The sequence below is a fragment of the Nicotiana tabacum genome, chromosome 19, assembly GCF_000715075.1.
Source record: "Nicotiana tabacum cultivar K326 chromosome 19, ASM71507v2, whole genome shotgun sequence".
Classification (NCBI taxonomy): Eukaryota; Viridiplantae; Streptophyta; class Magnoliopsida; order Solanales; family Solanaceae; genus Nicotiana; species Nicotiana tabacum.
Window position 1 is genome coordinate 78,787,969 of NC_134098.1, and position 17,911 is coordinate 78,805,879.

The following is a 17,911-nucleotide window of genomic DNA, read 5'->3' on the forward strand; positions in this document are numbered from 1 at the left end:
TGGCCTCACAGTCGCCGAAAATGGTAACAAGATTGCCGGAGTTTTAAATTTTCAGCCAAAGATCTTCAAAATATTAACTTCATATTCACAGAAACTATAAGAAAAAATCAGAGAAAGAAGACAAGGTCATGAGAGTCGTGGTTGGCGGAGTTGCTTCTTCAACGGCGAGGACACCGGGGCAACTTCCGGCCGACCTCCTGTGGGAGAATCGTTTTCCCTTTCTTTTCTCTTTTTTTTAGATCTTGAAGGTAAATCAAAATACATATGAAAGAAGTAACTATGATACACCGGAAATCAAAATACATCTGGCTATTCTGTTGACAGTGGTAACAACCATGGGTTGCTAGCGTGAGAGAGAAGAAGAGAGATAGTAAGGAAGATGGGGATGGGAGGCGACTGCTATCCCTCCTCTCAAAAATGAGAGATGTAAAAATGTGATTGGGAACTCGAGATTTGCCAGAGAAGTTCACCGACGAAGAGCAAAATAGAGTTATTCGGCTTGAAGAATCCGATTTTCCTCGGTGGTACCACTTTTAGGTTTTTTCAGTTGCTAGCAATTGTTATTGTTTTTAGACTATGACTTGTATGGGTTAATTTGTGGCTACCGGATGATATATGTTTGGCCGATGAGATATAAATGAATTTCTCTCGTAATGTTTTACATTTCCTCCCAAATTAATGTTTACCTTGCATTACTTTTTCATTGAGAATATGAATAGCAAGAAACTGAAAAACTGGCAAGTAGCAAGATGTTGTACCTAATCGCATACTAATAATGGTAATCCAACAATATGCAAACAAATTTTTGGGGCTACACTAAATATTGTATAGGTATCCAACGGACATTTATAACCACATATGGATGACCTTTTTTCTTCCATTTTGATCCAGATGAGCGTCATGGTTCTTGATTAGGAGCTGTGTCCTGTGGTGGGAATTCTTCAGCATATGAAAAGAGGAAGTTACAGGGTACAATTGAGTATGAGATTTTATTTTCAGATTGAACTTTCCCTAGCTAAGACAAACAATGTCAGGCCACAAGACTTTCAGCAAAGTTCAAATAGAGTCAAAAACTCAGTGGGATTTACACAAACGCTGAAAATGACTTAACATTTTCATCCACAACCATAATTTACATCTGGAGTTGCCACAACTGATTCAAATGGGATCTCAACTCTCTCTTTCACGACGCACCGAGTTTCCCCATTTTCAACCACTGGGACTTTTCCTGGAGGGCATTCAACAACCACTGGGACTTTTCCTGGAGGGCATTCAACAACCACTGTCGCCTCCTTGCTTGCAAGCTGTTGAAACAAGGTCGACACCTTGAGCTGATTATCCCGTTTCTTTAGCTGAGGCTCAAATCCAGCCAAACTCAAGACAGAGATTACACCAACAACTGTAAGTGCTGTCTTGGCTGCTGCACTAATGAAGAACTTAACCATTTTTAATGGGCTTTTAGACTCGGATCTTTCTTGGTTAGCTTCATCGAGATCTTTCCTGGAGTAGTGGTTGTGGCTACCAGTTACCCCATTTTGAGTGAACTTTCGTGCAGATGGCAAGTGTGCGCCATAACCTTTGTCTGACACCATGGCACGAGATGGTCTGCTTGGGTACGGAGGAAGTAGAAGATCGTTGTTGTCTCCTACTGTTTCAGAAACAAAAGCAATCGCCTCGTGTATGACTTGGAAGTCCTTGCCTTTGTAGCCTTTCAGTGTCTGGAGCAGCTTTTCTTGACTATAACCTATCTCAGACAGCGCTGCTTCTTTTTCATACCATTGTTGCTCTTGTAGTGCCTGGACATTTTTAATTTGAAGGCGATAAGGTATAGCCTTTACCAACATGAAATAACTCAAATACACAAAAAAGTCGTGTAAAAACAAGACTTTACAGAGAGAAGATAATAACAGCTTTGGAGGATGCAGTGAATAATCTCAGGCAACTAGGACAAGAAGTTCTAATTTGTTATTCAGAAATACTGTTGGAAGAGGCACATGCGATCCAATCTCTGAGGCAATCAGAAAATACTGCCACTTTGGGACATTGGATAACGTCGTGTTTGAAACAACAAATAGGAAGAAGAATATTTACACATGTAACTACCAACCTCGGACAAAGCATAGTTTCACGCTTTGAATTATAAAAATCTTTCGATAGATACTTCGAATAAAGTAAACTATATAAAGAGTTTTCAACAGATAGGTGCTCATACAAAGAAGAGATGCTTGGCTTCTCCCCCACACGGCAGGGACGGAAAAACGTTTGAGCTTTACAGTTACCATACTTTTGATCAGATACTTCTTTTAACATAAGTGAAACAATCTATTTATTAACCAAGGATAAATCCTTCCTCCAAAATTGCCACCAATCCAATCTAATTACATGAAACGGGAGACACTAGTCATTTACTAAATGCAAAAGAATATCTTTAACAGGACAATAAGCTCTCCTAAAATCGACGGATCAGATTTCACTTGTAATTACCACTGGCACTTCTGACTTCTCATGAAATAAAAAAATCAAAATACGTGCAACTGAGAAATACAAAGCCTTACTAATAAAGAGAGACTAAAATTGACTAAAAAGTACTACTAGCCTCCTCACAAAAGATAATACTTGTTTTCGTGGTAGCTCTATAGCTTATAAATGGCACTGCAATCATTGGATCAGGATCGACCATGGCAATCATTGGATCAAAAGATTTTAGAGATAGTACGAGACAAGGTTTTCCCTCTGCAGAACAATACAACCAACTCAGGCGCATGCTACAGCCCCAAGGCCAACATGCAACAACCAAGTGATAAAATAAGCATAAACAATTATCTGAAATTCACATGAAATTTTTTCATACAAACTTCAAATTCTTTGATGAGAGCCGGTGATGACACATTTAGACTATTCACTCCTACTCTGGAAATAATATGTAATTCCCCTCACAACATGGTGAAATAACTTTCCAGTTGACTATACAGAGCATCAACTGCAACAGACAATCAGCAAGCAGATCCTAGGAATTCCTATCTGATTTAAGCGATAATTTGTAGACACATTACTTCCGAATTTACCTTCTATTTTTGGTTAATGACGACTTTTATTACCAAAGTGAAAGTGTTACAGCTCAAAAGAAATAGAAAAACAACTATCTAAGGCTGGGGCATGCTTTATTAATATTGGATAGCATTCTTTAAGAATAACTGAAAGGAACAAATTTCTAATGAGAAATATCAGAAACTAGACTGCAAAAGAACAGATATACCCAGTTTATTTATAAATATTATAGCTGGAACCCTCATTAAGTAGTTAAGGATTCAAAACTATTCAAAACACCCTATCAATTTTCAAGTCTATGGCAAAACAGGGGATGAAGTATGGGGTTTCACAGACTGAGATTTCCATATCTCTTGTTAAAACAGTGTTTTAGTCTCATTTATAACGAATGCCGCTGAAATCAGGTATCTACTTCACCTACAAAGATACAGCTAGAAACCAGCATTTACATTGTTTGTGGAATCAGGCTTCAAAAGTCAACAATTTTAGGGAAAGGTCGTTCAAGCAAGTTAGATTTTAAGGGGTTCGTGAGTTGCGGAAAATTTGTTTTCCCAATATCTTACTTCTACATCTCAAGATCTTTAGTTTCAAATAGAGATGAGAAGACCATAATCTTTCTATCTATAAGAAAGATAATAGTTTCAAAAAAGGTTTTTCTACCACAAGCACATGTTTATGTAATTGACCTTCAGTTCATTGTTCGCAAGTTCCCTTTCCCCTTTCATAGCAAATATTGCTCATAGCACAATAGACAAACCAGATTATAGAAACCTCACTAAGAAATCTGGAGTAAGGTTAAAAAAATGGAGTAGAGAATGCAATGAAGCGTCTAGCAACTATTCATTAAGGTTGAACCCTAATTTGGCCGCCGCTTTGCCTATCAACTGAAGAAAAAGGGAAATTTTGCAAAATTCTGTAGCATATGAAGAGAACAAAATAAATACAACACGTCAATCTCAAACTAATTGGAGTCGACTATACGAATCCTTTAAATTATTCAGCTCCAATTAGGCAGATTTCATCCCATACATGCACATTTAAAAGCTTAAAAATAAAAATAAAAACGATGAACAGAAAGAGACCTGCAGAGAAGACACTTGGGCTTCAAGTGATTCAAGAGCATCCTTAATCTTCAACAAACAATCCACTGCTTCATCATCCTCAGCCTCGAGGCTTGTTCCATTTGCAGATTCCACTTCTTCTTCATCTAATTTCTTGGATGCTTTGTGAATGCAGTTTGTAATCTCTACTCTCAGCTCAGAGATTCTAGCCAGTACTAACCCTATTCTGTCTTCATCCATATTAACCTAAAGATTTCAACTTTGGCTTCTGAAAAATGAAAATCTTGAATTTTTGTAAAAAAGGGGTTTCAGTAATAGAGACAAACAAGTGCCAAGAAAGTGCCAAAATGTGAAATACAAGTGATTGTGGTGCTTTCTTAAAGCCTAAAGAGATGACTTTAGGAATTCTTTTTCCTATAAACCCCGAAACCTCCTCCCAACAAAGTAAAACAAAACAAATTATTCATTTGTCTGTTTTATCGTTTACCTGATATTGAAAAATCTCCTATAATTATTTTATTTTGTGAAATTATTTTTGTGGTCCGGGATCACTCTCCTTGTTGTTATTTTTATTTCTCATTTCCCGTCTTTCTTTGAATTTAAATGAAGGGAGGGCAACCTTAGCCGGTAAAATTGTTATCATGTGATCAAGAAATTACAGGTTCAAGTCGTGTAAACAGTCCCTTGCAAAAATGTAAGTCATAGACATTTATGGTCCGGCCCTTCCTCGAACTCCGTTAGTGCACCGGACTGCACTTCTATTTTCGAGTTTATACTTGTCATAATAATTTAAAAAAAATAATTAAATCTTATTTCCAAGTAATTATCTCTGCCTTTTATAGTCATATTAGGAAAATTCTAAATACCATTTCACAAGTCTTTTTAGTTCATACGAAATTCCACTATTTTCTAGAACTAGAAATGCATTAAATCTTATTTCCAATTTTTTTTTTTAAAATCAATTTTTCCAATTAAAATTAACCTTTGGTTCTTTGAAGCTTCCACCTCCGTCAAAAAATTACAATCAATATCTAAAAACTATTAATATAAAAAAATTCATTATTTTCTTGTATGGTTTCGTTAAGAATATAGTAGGTCTCATTTTCAAATTTGGTAATTTATTTCAATATAAATATTTTAGAACTTTGAATTAAACTACTCAATTCTTCATATTAGTAAATTTTTTTTTTTACAATAAGATCCAAAGTAATGTATTATTAATACGTGGGTACCATCTTATTGACTTAAATTAACTCTTATCGATATAGATAAATATTAGTAACAGTTCTTGTGAAGTTAAATACATGTCTGGTAAGAATACAATATTATTAACAACAAGTAAGAAAAAACAGAAAAGTGATACTAACGTTTTGATTAAGTGTTATACATATATAATATAAGTATTTATTTAAAAAAAGTTTAAGGTCTCTTATTAAAATTTGGCTTTGATAACCACTGACTGTATTTCTCTTCGTGTGGGAGGCTCTATATCTCCTCTCTTTTCGACGGCTCAATATCTCCCCTCTTTTCGACTTTTCTATAGTGCTTTTGATAGGGCAAGTTATTCTTCTCCATACTTGCATGGCTCATCTATGCCTATTATGCGTATTCTGTGTATGAGACGCTGTCAGCATTGTCTAAAATACGGGATACACCAGTTGTTGTTGTGGCATAGCTCAAATATATACATGACAATCTTCGCTCTACATGAAAAAATACTTCTCCATCAGGGGGTGCTTACTTTCCTTATGACACTTTCCATACTTTTGGGTGGGGATTTTGTTAGTGTTGATGGAGAGGGTGCTTACTTTCCTTATTCCATACTTTTGGGTGGGGATTTTTTTAGTGTGGATGGAGAGACTTCTGGTTAGGACTGAGTTGCCGACACACTTACCCACCAAGCTGAAGCTTACTGTTACCATCGCCTGCTGCCAAGGGAGGACATTTATATTAATAACACAAAATAACCACCTACCTATTATATTTTCATAAATTAGAGATGTTATGCATCGCGTCTCATGTCTCTTTGCTAGAATCCCATCACCATGCAATTCATATCATTATCCTAGTCAAGGAAGGTTGTTGCCACCACTACAAGGGATACATTTGCTGTCAATTTTACATATGATTTCTCACTATAATAATAGCAGTATATTGGAATGTATCAAGCATAGTGTAGGTTGTAAGTAGCATAAATAATTAATTTTTCAATCTTTCTAGGTTGAATTAAAAGTTTAAAAATAGTTTATTATAATAGTTGAAGTGCAAGTACTCTTCCTAATATAACTTCAGTTTGTAGTTTGCATAGTCAAGTTTTAAAAACATACTATTGTGACTTATACCTTACTGATATATGATTTTGAACTAAAAAAAATGGGATTTAAGACTCCATTGCACGAATCGTGACAAATTATCTATTTAAGAGTAAGGGAACATTGAAGTTAAATACTTTCGAGTACAAAACCAAATTTTGGGCTTTAGTGTAACCTTTTTTGTTAATCGTTGGGCAGCCTTCAGCTTGCCAATGCAGGCATCTCGTCTCAAAGTTGAACAATAAGTTGATCCAAGGGAAATCATGAGACATGAAGAGAAGCTAGCTTTTTAGATTAATCTCTACTATGCATTGGTGATGCTTGTTAGATTTTTCTAGCTGAGAGAGGTGTCCAAATTTCGCTTAGTTTGTACAAACTTGTTAGTACTTGTTTTCAGATTGCACATTTCTTAGTCTTGTAACTGAATACCATTCAACTACTTAAAGTGACTTGTGGGGTTGTGGTTTCCACATCTTCTGTTCACTGCTTGGGCCTCATTCATGTAACTCCGAAATAAAGCTTACATCCTTGGTTCAAACAAGCAAAAAAAAAGTAACCAGAAATGGTCTTCATAATTTATAATACCACTTGCTTTATAGTACCTTTTGGCTTTTTGCATACCATTGATCTATTTAGAGCTACTATAACCAAAGAAACTCTAACAAAAAGGGGAAAATGAGGATACAATCATTAGGAATGACAATTATGGCACTTCACTAGACAACCAGCTCAAGAAAGTTCACTAAATTGAACCACTTCTCAATCTGAATAACCCCTTTAATATATTCCAGATCTTAAGTTACTTTTTCTCAAAGCTGCTATTCAACAGGTTTTGATTGTGATTCATCTGACATTCATAACCATTGACAGTGACGACAATCAGAAAGGCGCGAGACTGTGAAACTCACTCAACCAATTCACTTGAAATAAGGTAGCGGAAAGTGAAGTTGTGAGGAATCCAATCAATTTTCTTCCACAACTTTCGTTGCTCGGGCTGCTGAATTTTCTTCCTCAAATAAGAAGGTAATGCTTGCTCTATTGTTTCGAATAAACCAGATGGGCACAAATTTATCTCTTTAATATCAGATTCCACATTCTTTGGAAGGACTAGTTTTTGTTCTTTGTGTACCCTTATGTTTGCCTGAAGGTACTCGTCTTTAGCCACTTCTAGTTCTTTGAACACTCTCTTCGATGTGTACAGACGAAGCTACACACATATAATGGAATAACAAGTCAAAACATATAGGTATAAAATCAAGAAAACAGTTATTCTTATCGATCAAGATACCATTAGTTTTAGGCAGAAAAGGAAAAGGACAGTTTGGCTGAACGAAAAGGTAATAAGATACTAAGTAATGTTTTTGTCAGTGCATACCACATTATCAGAATGGTTTCCTGAGCAGAGAGCAAAGCGTAGGCGAGGATCTGGATGCTCTATTGCATATCCCTTTCGTGCATCTCCAGCTTTAAATCTTTATTTAGTAAAGAACAAAGATTGAAGCCACTACAGGCAAAATTAGCTCCAATAAGCCCCATTCAAACGAGACACAAAGTCTAACAAATTAATTATCTAAATAATACATATGAAACCAAAGAGGGAATACAGATGACTTGACTGTTACAGAAAATAGTTTTGTGACTTTAACTTACTATTACAGAATTAAGAACTGAATTTACCTGACCAGGACGAGGCAACTGGCATCGTAGTATAGAATTCTGAATCCTATTTACACTTACTGTATTCCCTCCAATGTTGTAAGCTGCCTGAAACATGAAAATTTTATTCTAAGTACCACTTACTGTGCAACTATTTTCCAGGTATATCAAACAGAATCTTCTTACCTTAAGAAGTAGAGATGTTCTCTTAAGATTACTTCTTGGAATCCCATGAACCAAAAATGCCTGCAACATATATAATGCTGGTTCATAATTTTTTACATTTTAATATAAAGCAGGAATTTACAGTAAAATTTCTTAACTCTTAGCTATAGAAATATTACATGCATCACTAGTGCATTGTGGACATTAATCCAAAAAGATAGTTTCTCTCCATGTCTCATTTTCCTAGGGTCAACTTCTTCCAACTTTGAGACTAGATACCTGCATTGGAAAGTTCAAGACTATTCAGAATTGCAAAAGTTGTACAACTCCGCAAACTTATTGATGTAGACCACATTTTATAAAAGCTATCAACATTAAAATTCCATATGTAGTCATGTAGATGCACTTAGGCTTTGTTTCTTTAGAACGGAAAGCAAAAGGAAAGGGAAACTCAAAATCAGTACAATGACTCGCCTCTTCTATCCTTCCTTCCAAATGCTTTCGTCCAACATAATGTTAATGTTTTTTAATAAATGTCATCTCGTCTATTATTCTACTTGGGTGTGGTCCATCATAATGTTAATCTAAATGTACCTATGAAGAGTTTAGTAAGTGGTATCAGCTGGAGCTACTATCCACAAACCTACACATGGTATCAAAGTCAATGCTCCACTTACGAAAACTTACAAGCAAACACGAGCTTGAGGTAATCGTGGAAACTTTAGGTATCTTCGTATATATTCAGCCTTAAAATTTTGATGGCTTATATGTGAAGAGGTATTATACAAACTACAAGTTGAGTTATAAATTGCTTTAGCATGTGCTCTACACCATTTAAGCTCTGGCTATCTCGACACAGCCCTTGCACCTGAGAACCAGAAAATGAATTTTCTCTGCATTGCTGTCCCTGGATATCACCCTGAGCTTGAGGGAAACGATGATGAGACTGAGATGGGAGACAAACTTAAATCATAGCCAAAGAAAGGCGGATCAGCAAACTGACAATATATGGCTGAAATGCACTTGATCATTTCTTCTGAAAGCTGGCTTGGCGAGCCATGATAATTATTAAAACAACTGATAACAAAATGCTCCGCGAGACTCCTATTAGAAGTTGACAGCTGAGCGTGCTGGTTGCAACATGATAAGATTTTCAATTATTAGTTACTCTACAATGCATATTAACAAAACTTAGTTCATGTATTCTGCGCAGTAGTTACAAGAGATTGTTGCAAAAATTAATGAGATGGTTGTTTTTCTATATCATTACTTACCTCCAGCATTGATAAAGGCAAGGAATGATATGAGTCTACAGCCTCAGCAAGAGCTGCAATTGAAGGTGAAGCTCTGAAGGAAAAAGCAGCATGTGATAGGGAAGAATGGCATCTCAAAATGGTAGAATCAACTAGTTTTTTTGTGTCATCACATTCTTTGATTGGATTACTCAAAGGTGGTAAAATAGGACTAGTATTAGTCATTTGATTTTCCTTTGACTTGCCATTTTGCTCTTTGAGTTCTGAAAGTCTCCTTTCATTGGGAGTTGAATTAGTTTTCGACAGTGATTCTAAGCACTTGCCAAATGTTTTTCGATACATTGAAAGGAGATGCTTCTCCAAACACATAATATCCAGCTCTAGAAGAGAAATTTTTCTAATCAGATCTTCATGAGCAGGCTGAAAATAGGAAAAAGCAAGAAAAGTTACTAAACAAAAGCTTGATTAATTAAAGACAGAACAATTCAGATAGCATTTCAATTCCCCTTAACAGTCTAGTTCAGTTCTCAGACTTACAAATATTTTCTTTTCCTTAAACAAGAAAGTCATGAATCAGAAAGTCATTTGTCAGAAATATTTCCCAGTGAAAATATTTTCACCAAAGAAGGAAAATAACTTCCTTCACTTTTGGGCGGAAGTCGTTTTACTGCATAATTGTTTAACTCTTAACTTCATACATACTTCTTTAACTAATACTTAGATGTTATTATCAATATTTGTCACTCAAAATTTTCATCAAAACCCTCACACGTTTTGCTAATACCATTATCAATCTCTACGGAGTAACTGCTTATTTCCAAAAAGTATTGTCCAGAAATATTTTTCTAGAAAATAAGTCATTTTCGGAAAGGAATTGCTACACAAATAGACGGTCAGATTCAATGTTTACTTTCTAGCCAGTATGCATTTATTATACACAGTTATACATATATTATATATCCGTCAGCTATTATTTATTTAAAAGATTAGGTGTGCGGCTATTTGGGTTAATTCTTATCTCGGTTGGAAAGTCATAATAAACATACCCCAAAGAAATATTACTTGTAGTACTTATTTTCTTGTTAGTCCCGCCAATATTGCTGTATTTGTAAATAATAATTCTGGAAAATATAAGTTATCGTAATGAAACAGTAATTAATTCGAGCCCACTGAATTCACAGTGTTTCCTTAAGGAATTTAATCCCCTCCTAGTACCCGAGGTTATGGATTATTTCCCCCCAGGATAGAACGAATCACACACTGGTGTAGCGGTACTTCAAACCCCAGTGTTTCAGCGAACACAAAGTTCGGTAACAAATCACATTTACAGTTGCTTTGTTTGAAGTTAAAACAATGCAGAACAAAGGAGTAGAAACTCAGAAAATCGTATGGAAATGCTGAGAGGAAGGAGTGCAATATATAGCCAAAGTTGAGCGTTTTCAGTTTTTGTGTTGTGTGTCTTTCTTCAACAGTTGCTGCACATGTTTATAGCAGTCAGCTTTGAAGATGAACGACCCTCCACCCTCCATTGTGGAGCATGCACTAGCTTGTGGAGCAAGCACTTGGCCATAGTGGGAAGAGCATTAGGCGGCTGCTATTGCAAGTGGTGGTCAATACACGGATTGGAACATATCTGTTACAAATGCGGATAATCTTACGTTAATATTTACTATTAACAAATAAATTCGGTCCAAAAAATTAATCAATCAATCGATCATTTGACCAAATCCAAATCCAAATCCAAAAATCCGAAGCCGAAGCCGAGCCGAGCGAGCGACGACGACGACGGCGCGAGGTTTGCTTTCTTCTTAACTCTTTAAGAGCTACAAGAAGAGCAATTATATATATACCCACCAAAAATCTTTTCCTCTTCCAATATGGGACAATGTCCCATTGTCAAGAGGAGGAAACTTAAAATTTTACTCAAAATTTTCATTTTTCCCTCCATTTCCCATTCACTCTCATTTTAAGACTATTTCATCTTAAATAAAAAAAAAACCTCAACAATCCCCCACATGAATGGGGAATGGCTATATCACGGAAGTATGCATGAAAAAACTGTGTGATTTGCAAGCAAGGATTAATCGCATCTGGATAAGTAGGTTTTCCTTTGAACTTTCCGTAGTGAACTTATGTCGGATATACTCGGTCAATCGGTAGATTTGATATCTTTGAACCGTCGAACTTTGGTGTATACCTAGACAACCATAAGTCACACAACCGATCCTTAACCGTCTTTGGCTCTCATTGTTGTGTTCGTTTCAGCCATGAATACCGCCTGGTTTCATAAGTGCGTAGAGAACGTGCCTTACAAAGTTCTCCTTGAAGCGGCTAACACTTCACACTTACATAGGTGATTCCTAAACGTGTCATTCTGTAGATACACTATTTGATATATCCCGTATCAAATTTAAAAATTATTAAAAAGCCTTAATGCTTTATTCTTGGTACTGAACATTGTCTCATCACGAGAACGGACTAAAATTTTATTTGACAATGTTGAACCGTCATTAATGACTTTGTTTGATCTCCTTGAACCTAGATCTTAGGATCTCCAGTCTTCTAGGTAGAGTTACCGCCACAATGACTTGTTCTCGACCATAGCCCCATTCCCCTTGATGATTTCTCAACTACCTCTCTAGTTAGGCCTTTTGTAAGTGGATCCGACACATTATCACTTGACTTTACATAGTCAATCGTGATAATTCCTCTAGAGAGTAATTGCCTAACGGTTCTATGTCTTCGTCGTAGATTTACCGTTATACATAACGCTCCCAGCCCTTCCAATTGCCGCTTGACTATCACAATGTATGCATATTGGTGCCAACGGTTTGGGCCAAAATGGAATGTCTTCCAAGAAATTCCGGAGCCATTCAACTTCTTCACCGGCTTTATCTAAGGCTATGAATTCAGCCTCCATTGTAGAGCGGGCAATACATGTTTGTTTGGATGACTTCCAAGATACCGCTCCTCCACCAATAGTGAATACATATCCACTCGTGGACTTAGAATCAGTTGAACCGGTGATCCAATTTGCATCACAGTATCCCTCAATCACCGCAGGGAATTTACTGTAGTGCAAGTCAAAGTTCTGGGTATGTTCTAAATATCCCAAAACTCGTTTCATTGCCATCCAATGAGATTGGCCTAGATTGCTCGTATATCGACTCAGTTTACTTAGAGCACAAGCTATATCTGGTCGTGTACAATTCATGATATACATTAAGCATCCCAACACACGAGCATAATCCAATTGTGATATGCTTTGGCCTTTATTCTTTGCTAATGCAAGATTCACGTCAATTGGAGTCTTTGCAACTTTAAAGCCCAAGTGCTTGAATTTTTCTAGTACTGTCTTAATATAATGAGATTGTGACAATGCCAGACCTTGAGGAGTTTTATGGATCTTAATTCTCAAAATTAAATCAGCAACTCTCAAGTCTTTCATATCAAACTTGCTATTGAGCATACGCTTAGTAGCATTTATGTTGGCAATGTCATTACTCATTATCAGCATATCATCCACATATAGGCAAACAATGACTATGTAATTTGGAACATTTTTAATGTACACACATTTATCACGTTCATTTATCTTAAAACCATTTGATAATATTGTTTGGTCAAATTTCGCATGCCATTGTTTGGGTGCTTGTTTTAGTCCGTAAAGAGACTTAACAAGTCTACATACTTTCTTTTCTTTACCTGGAACCACAAACCCTTCAGGTTGTTCCATGTAAATTTCTTCCTCCAACTCTCCATTTAAGAAGGCCGTCTTAACATCCATTTGATGAATTTCAAGACCATACACTGCAGCTAATGTTACTAACATCCGTATGGACGTAATTCTTGTAACTGGAGAGTATGTATCAAAGTAGTCTAGACCTTCTCGTTGTCTATACCCTTTGACTACGAGTCTTGCCTTGAATTTATCAATAGTGCCATCATCTTTGATTTTTCTCTTAAAAATCCTTTTTGGAACCCAAAGGTTTATTTCCAGGAGGAAGATCAACCAATTCCCATATATGGTTGTTCAATATGGATTCTATTTCACTATTGACTGCCTCTTTCCAAAACAATGATTCCGAAGAAGTCATAGCTTCTTTAAATGTTTGAGGCTCATTCTCCAATAAGAAAGTCACAAAATCTGGTCCAAATGAAGTAGACGTTCTTTAACGTTTACTACGTCTTGGATCCTCCTGATTACATGTACTTTCTTTTGTTTCTTCCCGAGGTCATTTAGATCCTTCACCAAACGACTCACATTCCTTTTTATACGGATATATATTTTCAAAGAACTCAGCATTATCTGATTCTATAACCGTATTATTATGAATGTCGGGATTTTCTAATTTATGAACCAGAAATCGATATGCTTTACTATTTGTCGCATATCCTATGAAAACACAATCAACGGTTTTCGGTCCTATCTTTACCCTTTTGGATTTAGGAACTTGCACTTTTGCCAAACACCCCCACACTTTAAAATAATTCAAGTTGGGCTTCCTTCCTTTCCATTTTTCATATGGAATGGATTGTGTTTTGCTATGGGGCACTCGATTTAATATTCGATTAGCCGTAAGAATGGCTTCCCCCCACAAGTTGTATGGCAAACCAGAACTTATCGACAACGTGTTCATCATCTCCTTTAATGTGCGATTCTTTCTTTCCGCAATCCCATTAGATTGGGGCGTGTAAGGGGCTGTTGTTTGATGAATAATTCCATATTCTAAACATATTTCTTCAAAAGGAGATTCATATTCACCACCCCTATCACTTCTTATCATTTTTACTTTCTTGTTAAGTTGCGTTTCAACTTCATTTTTGTATTGCCTGAATGCGTCTATTGCTTCATCTTTACTATTCAGTAAGTAAACATAGCAATATCGAGTACCATCGTCAATAAAAGTTATGAAATACTTCTTTCCACCGCGAGATGGTATTGACTTCATGTCACAAATATCTGTGTGAATTAATTCTAAAGGATTTGAATTCCTTTCAACTGACTTATAAGGATGTTTAACATACTTAGATTCCACACATGTTTGACATTTTGATTTTTCGCATTCAAACTTAGGCAGTACTTCCAAGTTAATCATTTTCCGCAAGGTTTTATAATTGACATGACCCAAACGTACATGCCATAAATCATTTGACTCAAGTAAGTAAGAAGAAGCTGAAATATTATTATTGTTTTCCACAACCATTACATTTAGATTGAAAAGGCCCTCAGTGAGGTAACATTTTCCTACAAATATTTCATTCTTACTTATGACAACCTTGTTGGACACAAAAACGCACTTAGAACCGTGCTTAACAAGAAGTCCAGTAGAGACTAAATTCTTTCTCATTTCGGGAACATGAAGGACATTGTTCAAAGTCATGACCTTGCCAGAAGTCATTTTCAGAAATATCTTCCCATATCCTTCAACTTTTGCTGTTGAAGCATTTTCCATATAAACTGTCTCTCCGGGTCCAGCAGGAGCATAAGTAGCAAAAGCTTCTCTAACTGCACAAACATGGCGAGTGGCTCCAGAATCAAACCACCACAGTTTAGGATTTTCTACCAAGTTACATTCAGAAAGCATGGCACACAAGTTATCAACATCATCATGCTTTACTACCATGTTTGCTTGACTCCTTTTCCCCTTTTCTTGTCTTTCTTCGGAGCACGACACTCCGTAGATTTGTGTCCGATTTTTTCACAGTTGTAGCAGTTTTCACTGAACCACTTTTTGCTTGGGTTGTATTTCGTACCAGAAGCCTCCTTCCTCTTTTTGTTATCTTCAACAATATTTGCTCCCATTATTGTTGAATTTCCACGGCCTCTCCTTTTAGCAGCTTTATTGTCCTCTTCGATTCTCAACCGAACAATGAGATCTTCAAGGGACATTTTCTTTCGTTTGTGTTTTAAATAATTTTTGAAGTCCTTCCACAACGGAGGCAACTTCTCAATCATTGCTGCTACTTGGAATGCTTCATTGATGACAAGACCTTCAGCAAATAAATCATGAATAATCACTTGTAATTCCTAAACTTGGGTAATAACAGACTTGCTATCTACCATTTTGTAGTCCAAAAATTTTGCGGAAACGAATTTCTTCATCCGGGCATCTTCAGTTTTATATTTCTTTTCAAGCGCATTCCACAATTCTTTTGACGTCTCCATGCCACTGTATACATTATACAGATTATCATCCAGTCCGCTAAGAATATAATTCTTACATAAAAAATCAGAATGCTTCCACGCTTCAATCACGATAAAGCGTTCATTCTCTTGAGTTTTATCTGGCAGATCAGGAACATCTTCCTTGATGAACTTCTGTAGACATAACGTAGTTAAGTAGAAGAACATCTTCTGCTGCCAGCGCTTGAAATTAATCCCGAAAAATTTTTCGGGTTTTTCTGCCGGTGCCAACTCCGGTGTTCGGCTTGTCGATGCGTTGGCAGTCACCGTTGGAACAACTTGGTTTTCGCTTTCAGTCGTTATTTTTTTCTGTAAAAGAATAACACAAACAAACGTTTAATACACGTTTTCAAACTGGAGTAAAAATCACGTAGATTTTAATCTCCAGCAAAACGCCACGAAGGCTTTACTCTCCAAAATGGGAGTACACAAAACCACAAAGGTTTTAGTTTACAGAATAATAAGAATAACACAAATACAGAAATAAATATTTAAATTCCTTAAGATTGTTAGTCCCGCCAATATTGCTGTATTTGTAAATAATAATTCTGGGAAATATAAGTTATCGTAATGAAACAGTAATTAATTCGAGCCCACTGAATTCACAGTGTTTCCTTAAGGAATTTAATCCTCTCCTAGTACCCAAGGTTATGGATTATTTCCCCCAGGATAGAACGAATCACACACTGGTGTAGCGGTACTTCAAACCCCAGTGTTTCAGCGAATACAAAATTCGGTAACAAATCAAACTTACAGTTGCTTTGTTTGAAGTTAAAACAATGCAGAACAAAGAAGTAGAAACTCAGAAAATCGTATGGAAATGCTGAGAGGAAGGAGTGCAATGTATAGCCAAAGTTGAGCGTTTTCAGTTTTTGTGTTGTGTATCTTTCTTCAACGTATCTTTCTTCAACAGCTGCTGCACATATTTATAGCAGTCAGTTTTGAAGATGAACGACCCTCCACCCTCTCCGAAGCCGAGCCGAGCGAACAACGACGACGACGGCGCGAGGCTTGCTTTCTTCTTAACTCTTTAAGAGCTACAAGAAGAGCAATTATATATATACCCACCAAAAATCTTTTCCTCTTCCAATATGGGACAATGTCTCATTGTCAAGAGGGGAAAACTTAAAATTTTACTCAAAAATTTCATTTTTCCTCCATTTCCCATTCACCCTCATTTTAAAACTATTTCATCTTAAATAAAAAAAAAAACCTCTAACATTTCTTCCTCAAATGATCACCTTAAAAACATTCAGGTAAACTTTTACAAGTTCAAAAAGAAGAAAAGAAAATCCATAAACAAGTTTCTTACATCAACTTCTTCATTAGAAGAATCATGTTGTCTGCCGCCAGGTAATTGTCTTTCTTCTCTTCTGTATAGTTCTGTAGCATAGTGTACTATTACATAATGAAAATTTTATAGCAAGGGAAGGAGTAAAATCAGGACTCTGCTTAGGAAAAAAAAGGTTAAGCAGTAAATAAAAATCTCACCAAGTCAAGATGGTATGAAGATTTGCAGAATGCACTAAGCTTTTCTTCCTCCATTGTCTAACTGCTTTTGTCAATGTGAAAAATAGAATGTTTTAGTCGTTTAGTGCTAATTTGGATTGGATTATTTATTGCTCCAAATTTTAATATGACACGAGGATAGCAGAGGATTTTTACTGAAAATAGCAAAGAAGCACTTATGCTATTAAATGGAAGCAGAATAAGAGTAGCTATCGAAAGTGATGGCTTTACTTTTAGTTGATATAACTCAAGACAACAGCAGCTTTTGAAGAAGAGCCATGCAAATTTACTTTAAAAGTGAAAATTGCAAAAAGACCCCACATTTGGAAATTTTACTGAAATAGCATTAATTGCAGCTACGTTAGATCCAAGCCCAACAAAAGTTGACAACTGCCCAAACAGAAGCAAAAGAAGACCGGGTTATGACAAATCCAAGAAACATTAATTAGTGGAGCAGTAACAACAAGAATGCCTAAATGATTGAGACTACTCACACCAAATTGCAAGTTTCCTAAAATAATGAATCAAATATCTAGTATCAAAGCAGAAAATAATTGGTTCAATCTGATATTTTCCTAATCAACGCTAATGTGTTGTGGCTTTCAGACTTTTCACTCCAAACTATGATGCACTCATTCACTTATAGGTTTTTAAAGGTGTGGCTTATTTTGAGCATTTGACCGGTATTTATTTTAACCATCTCGTATATACTATGGTCAG

The 17,911-nt window shown here is 36.1% G+C and overlaps 2 protein-coding genes and 1 non-coding gene across 3 annotated transcripts; 1 reads left to right on the forward strand and 2 right to left on the reverse strand.

Moving 5' to 3' along the window:
• Positions 1–962: 962 nt before the first annotated feature.
• On the reverse strand, positions 963–4,584 carry LOC107815194 (plastid division protein PDV2). Its single transcript, XM_016640719.2, has 2 exons — positions 4,131–4,584; positions 963–1,796 (listed from the first exon to the last, which is right to left on the reverse strand). The coding sequence occupies exons 1-2, from the start codon at positions 4,347–4,349 to the stop codon at positions 1,116–1,118; spliced, it is 900 nt and encodes a 299-aa protein (XP_016496205.1). The 5' UTR covers positions 4,350–4,584; the 3' UTR covers positions 963–1,115.
• Positions 2,203–2,330, forward strand: LOC142174024 (U6atac minor spliceosomal RNA). Its single transcript, XR_012703383.1, has one exon. It is a non-coding gene; the product is annotated as a U6atac minor spliceosomal RNA (small nuclear RNA).
• Positions 4,585–7,014: 2,430 nt separating the features above from the next.
• LOC107815192 (uncharacterized) lies at positions 7,015–17,432 on the reverse strand. The gene is made up of 8 exons (XM_075238050.1): positions 17,174–17,432; positions 16,995–17,065; positions 9,517–11,128; positions 8,422–8,521; positions 8,264–8,323; positions 8,099–8,185; positions 7,797–7,925; positions 7,015–7,628 (listed from the first exon to the last, which is right to left on the reverse strand). Exons 4-7 carry the CDS (start codon positions 8,479–8,481, stop codon positions 7,896–7,898), a joined length of 237 nt encoding a protein of 78 aa, XP_075094151.1. The 5' UTR covers positions 8,482–8,521; positions 9,517–11,128; positions 16,995–17,065; positions 17,174–17,432; the 3' UTR covers positions 7,015–7,628; positions 7,797–7,895.
• Positions 17,433–17,911: the final 479 nt, after the last annotated feature.

Coding starts and splice junctions, on each gene's coding strand:
- LOC107815194 (XM_016640719.2), bottom strand. CDS start 4,349: ATGGATGAAGACAGAATAGGGTTAGTACTGGCTAGAATCTCTGAGCTG. Junction 1,797..4,130: donor CCCAAGTGTCTTCTCTGCAG/GTCTCTTTCTGT, acceptor AAAAATGTCCAG/GCACTACAAGAGCAACAATG.
- LOC107815192 (XM_075238050.1), bottom strand. CDS start 8,481: ATGAGACATGGAGAGAAACTATCTTTTTGGATTAATGTCCACAATGCA. Junction 8,324..8,421: donor ACAATGCACTAGTGATGCAT/GTAATATTTCTA, acceptor TATATGTTGCAG/GCATTTTTGGTTCATGGGAT. Junction 7,926..8,098: donor AGTTGCCTCGTCCTGGTCAG/GTAAATTCAGTT, acceptor TTTTGCCTGTAG/TGGCTTCAATCTTTGTTCTT.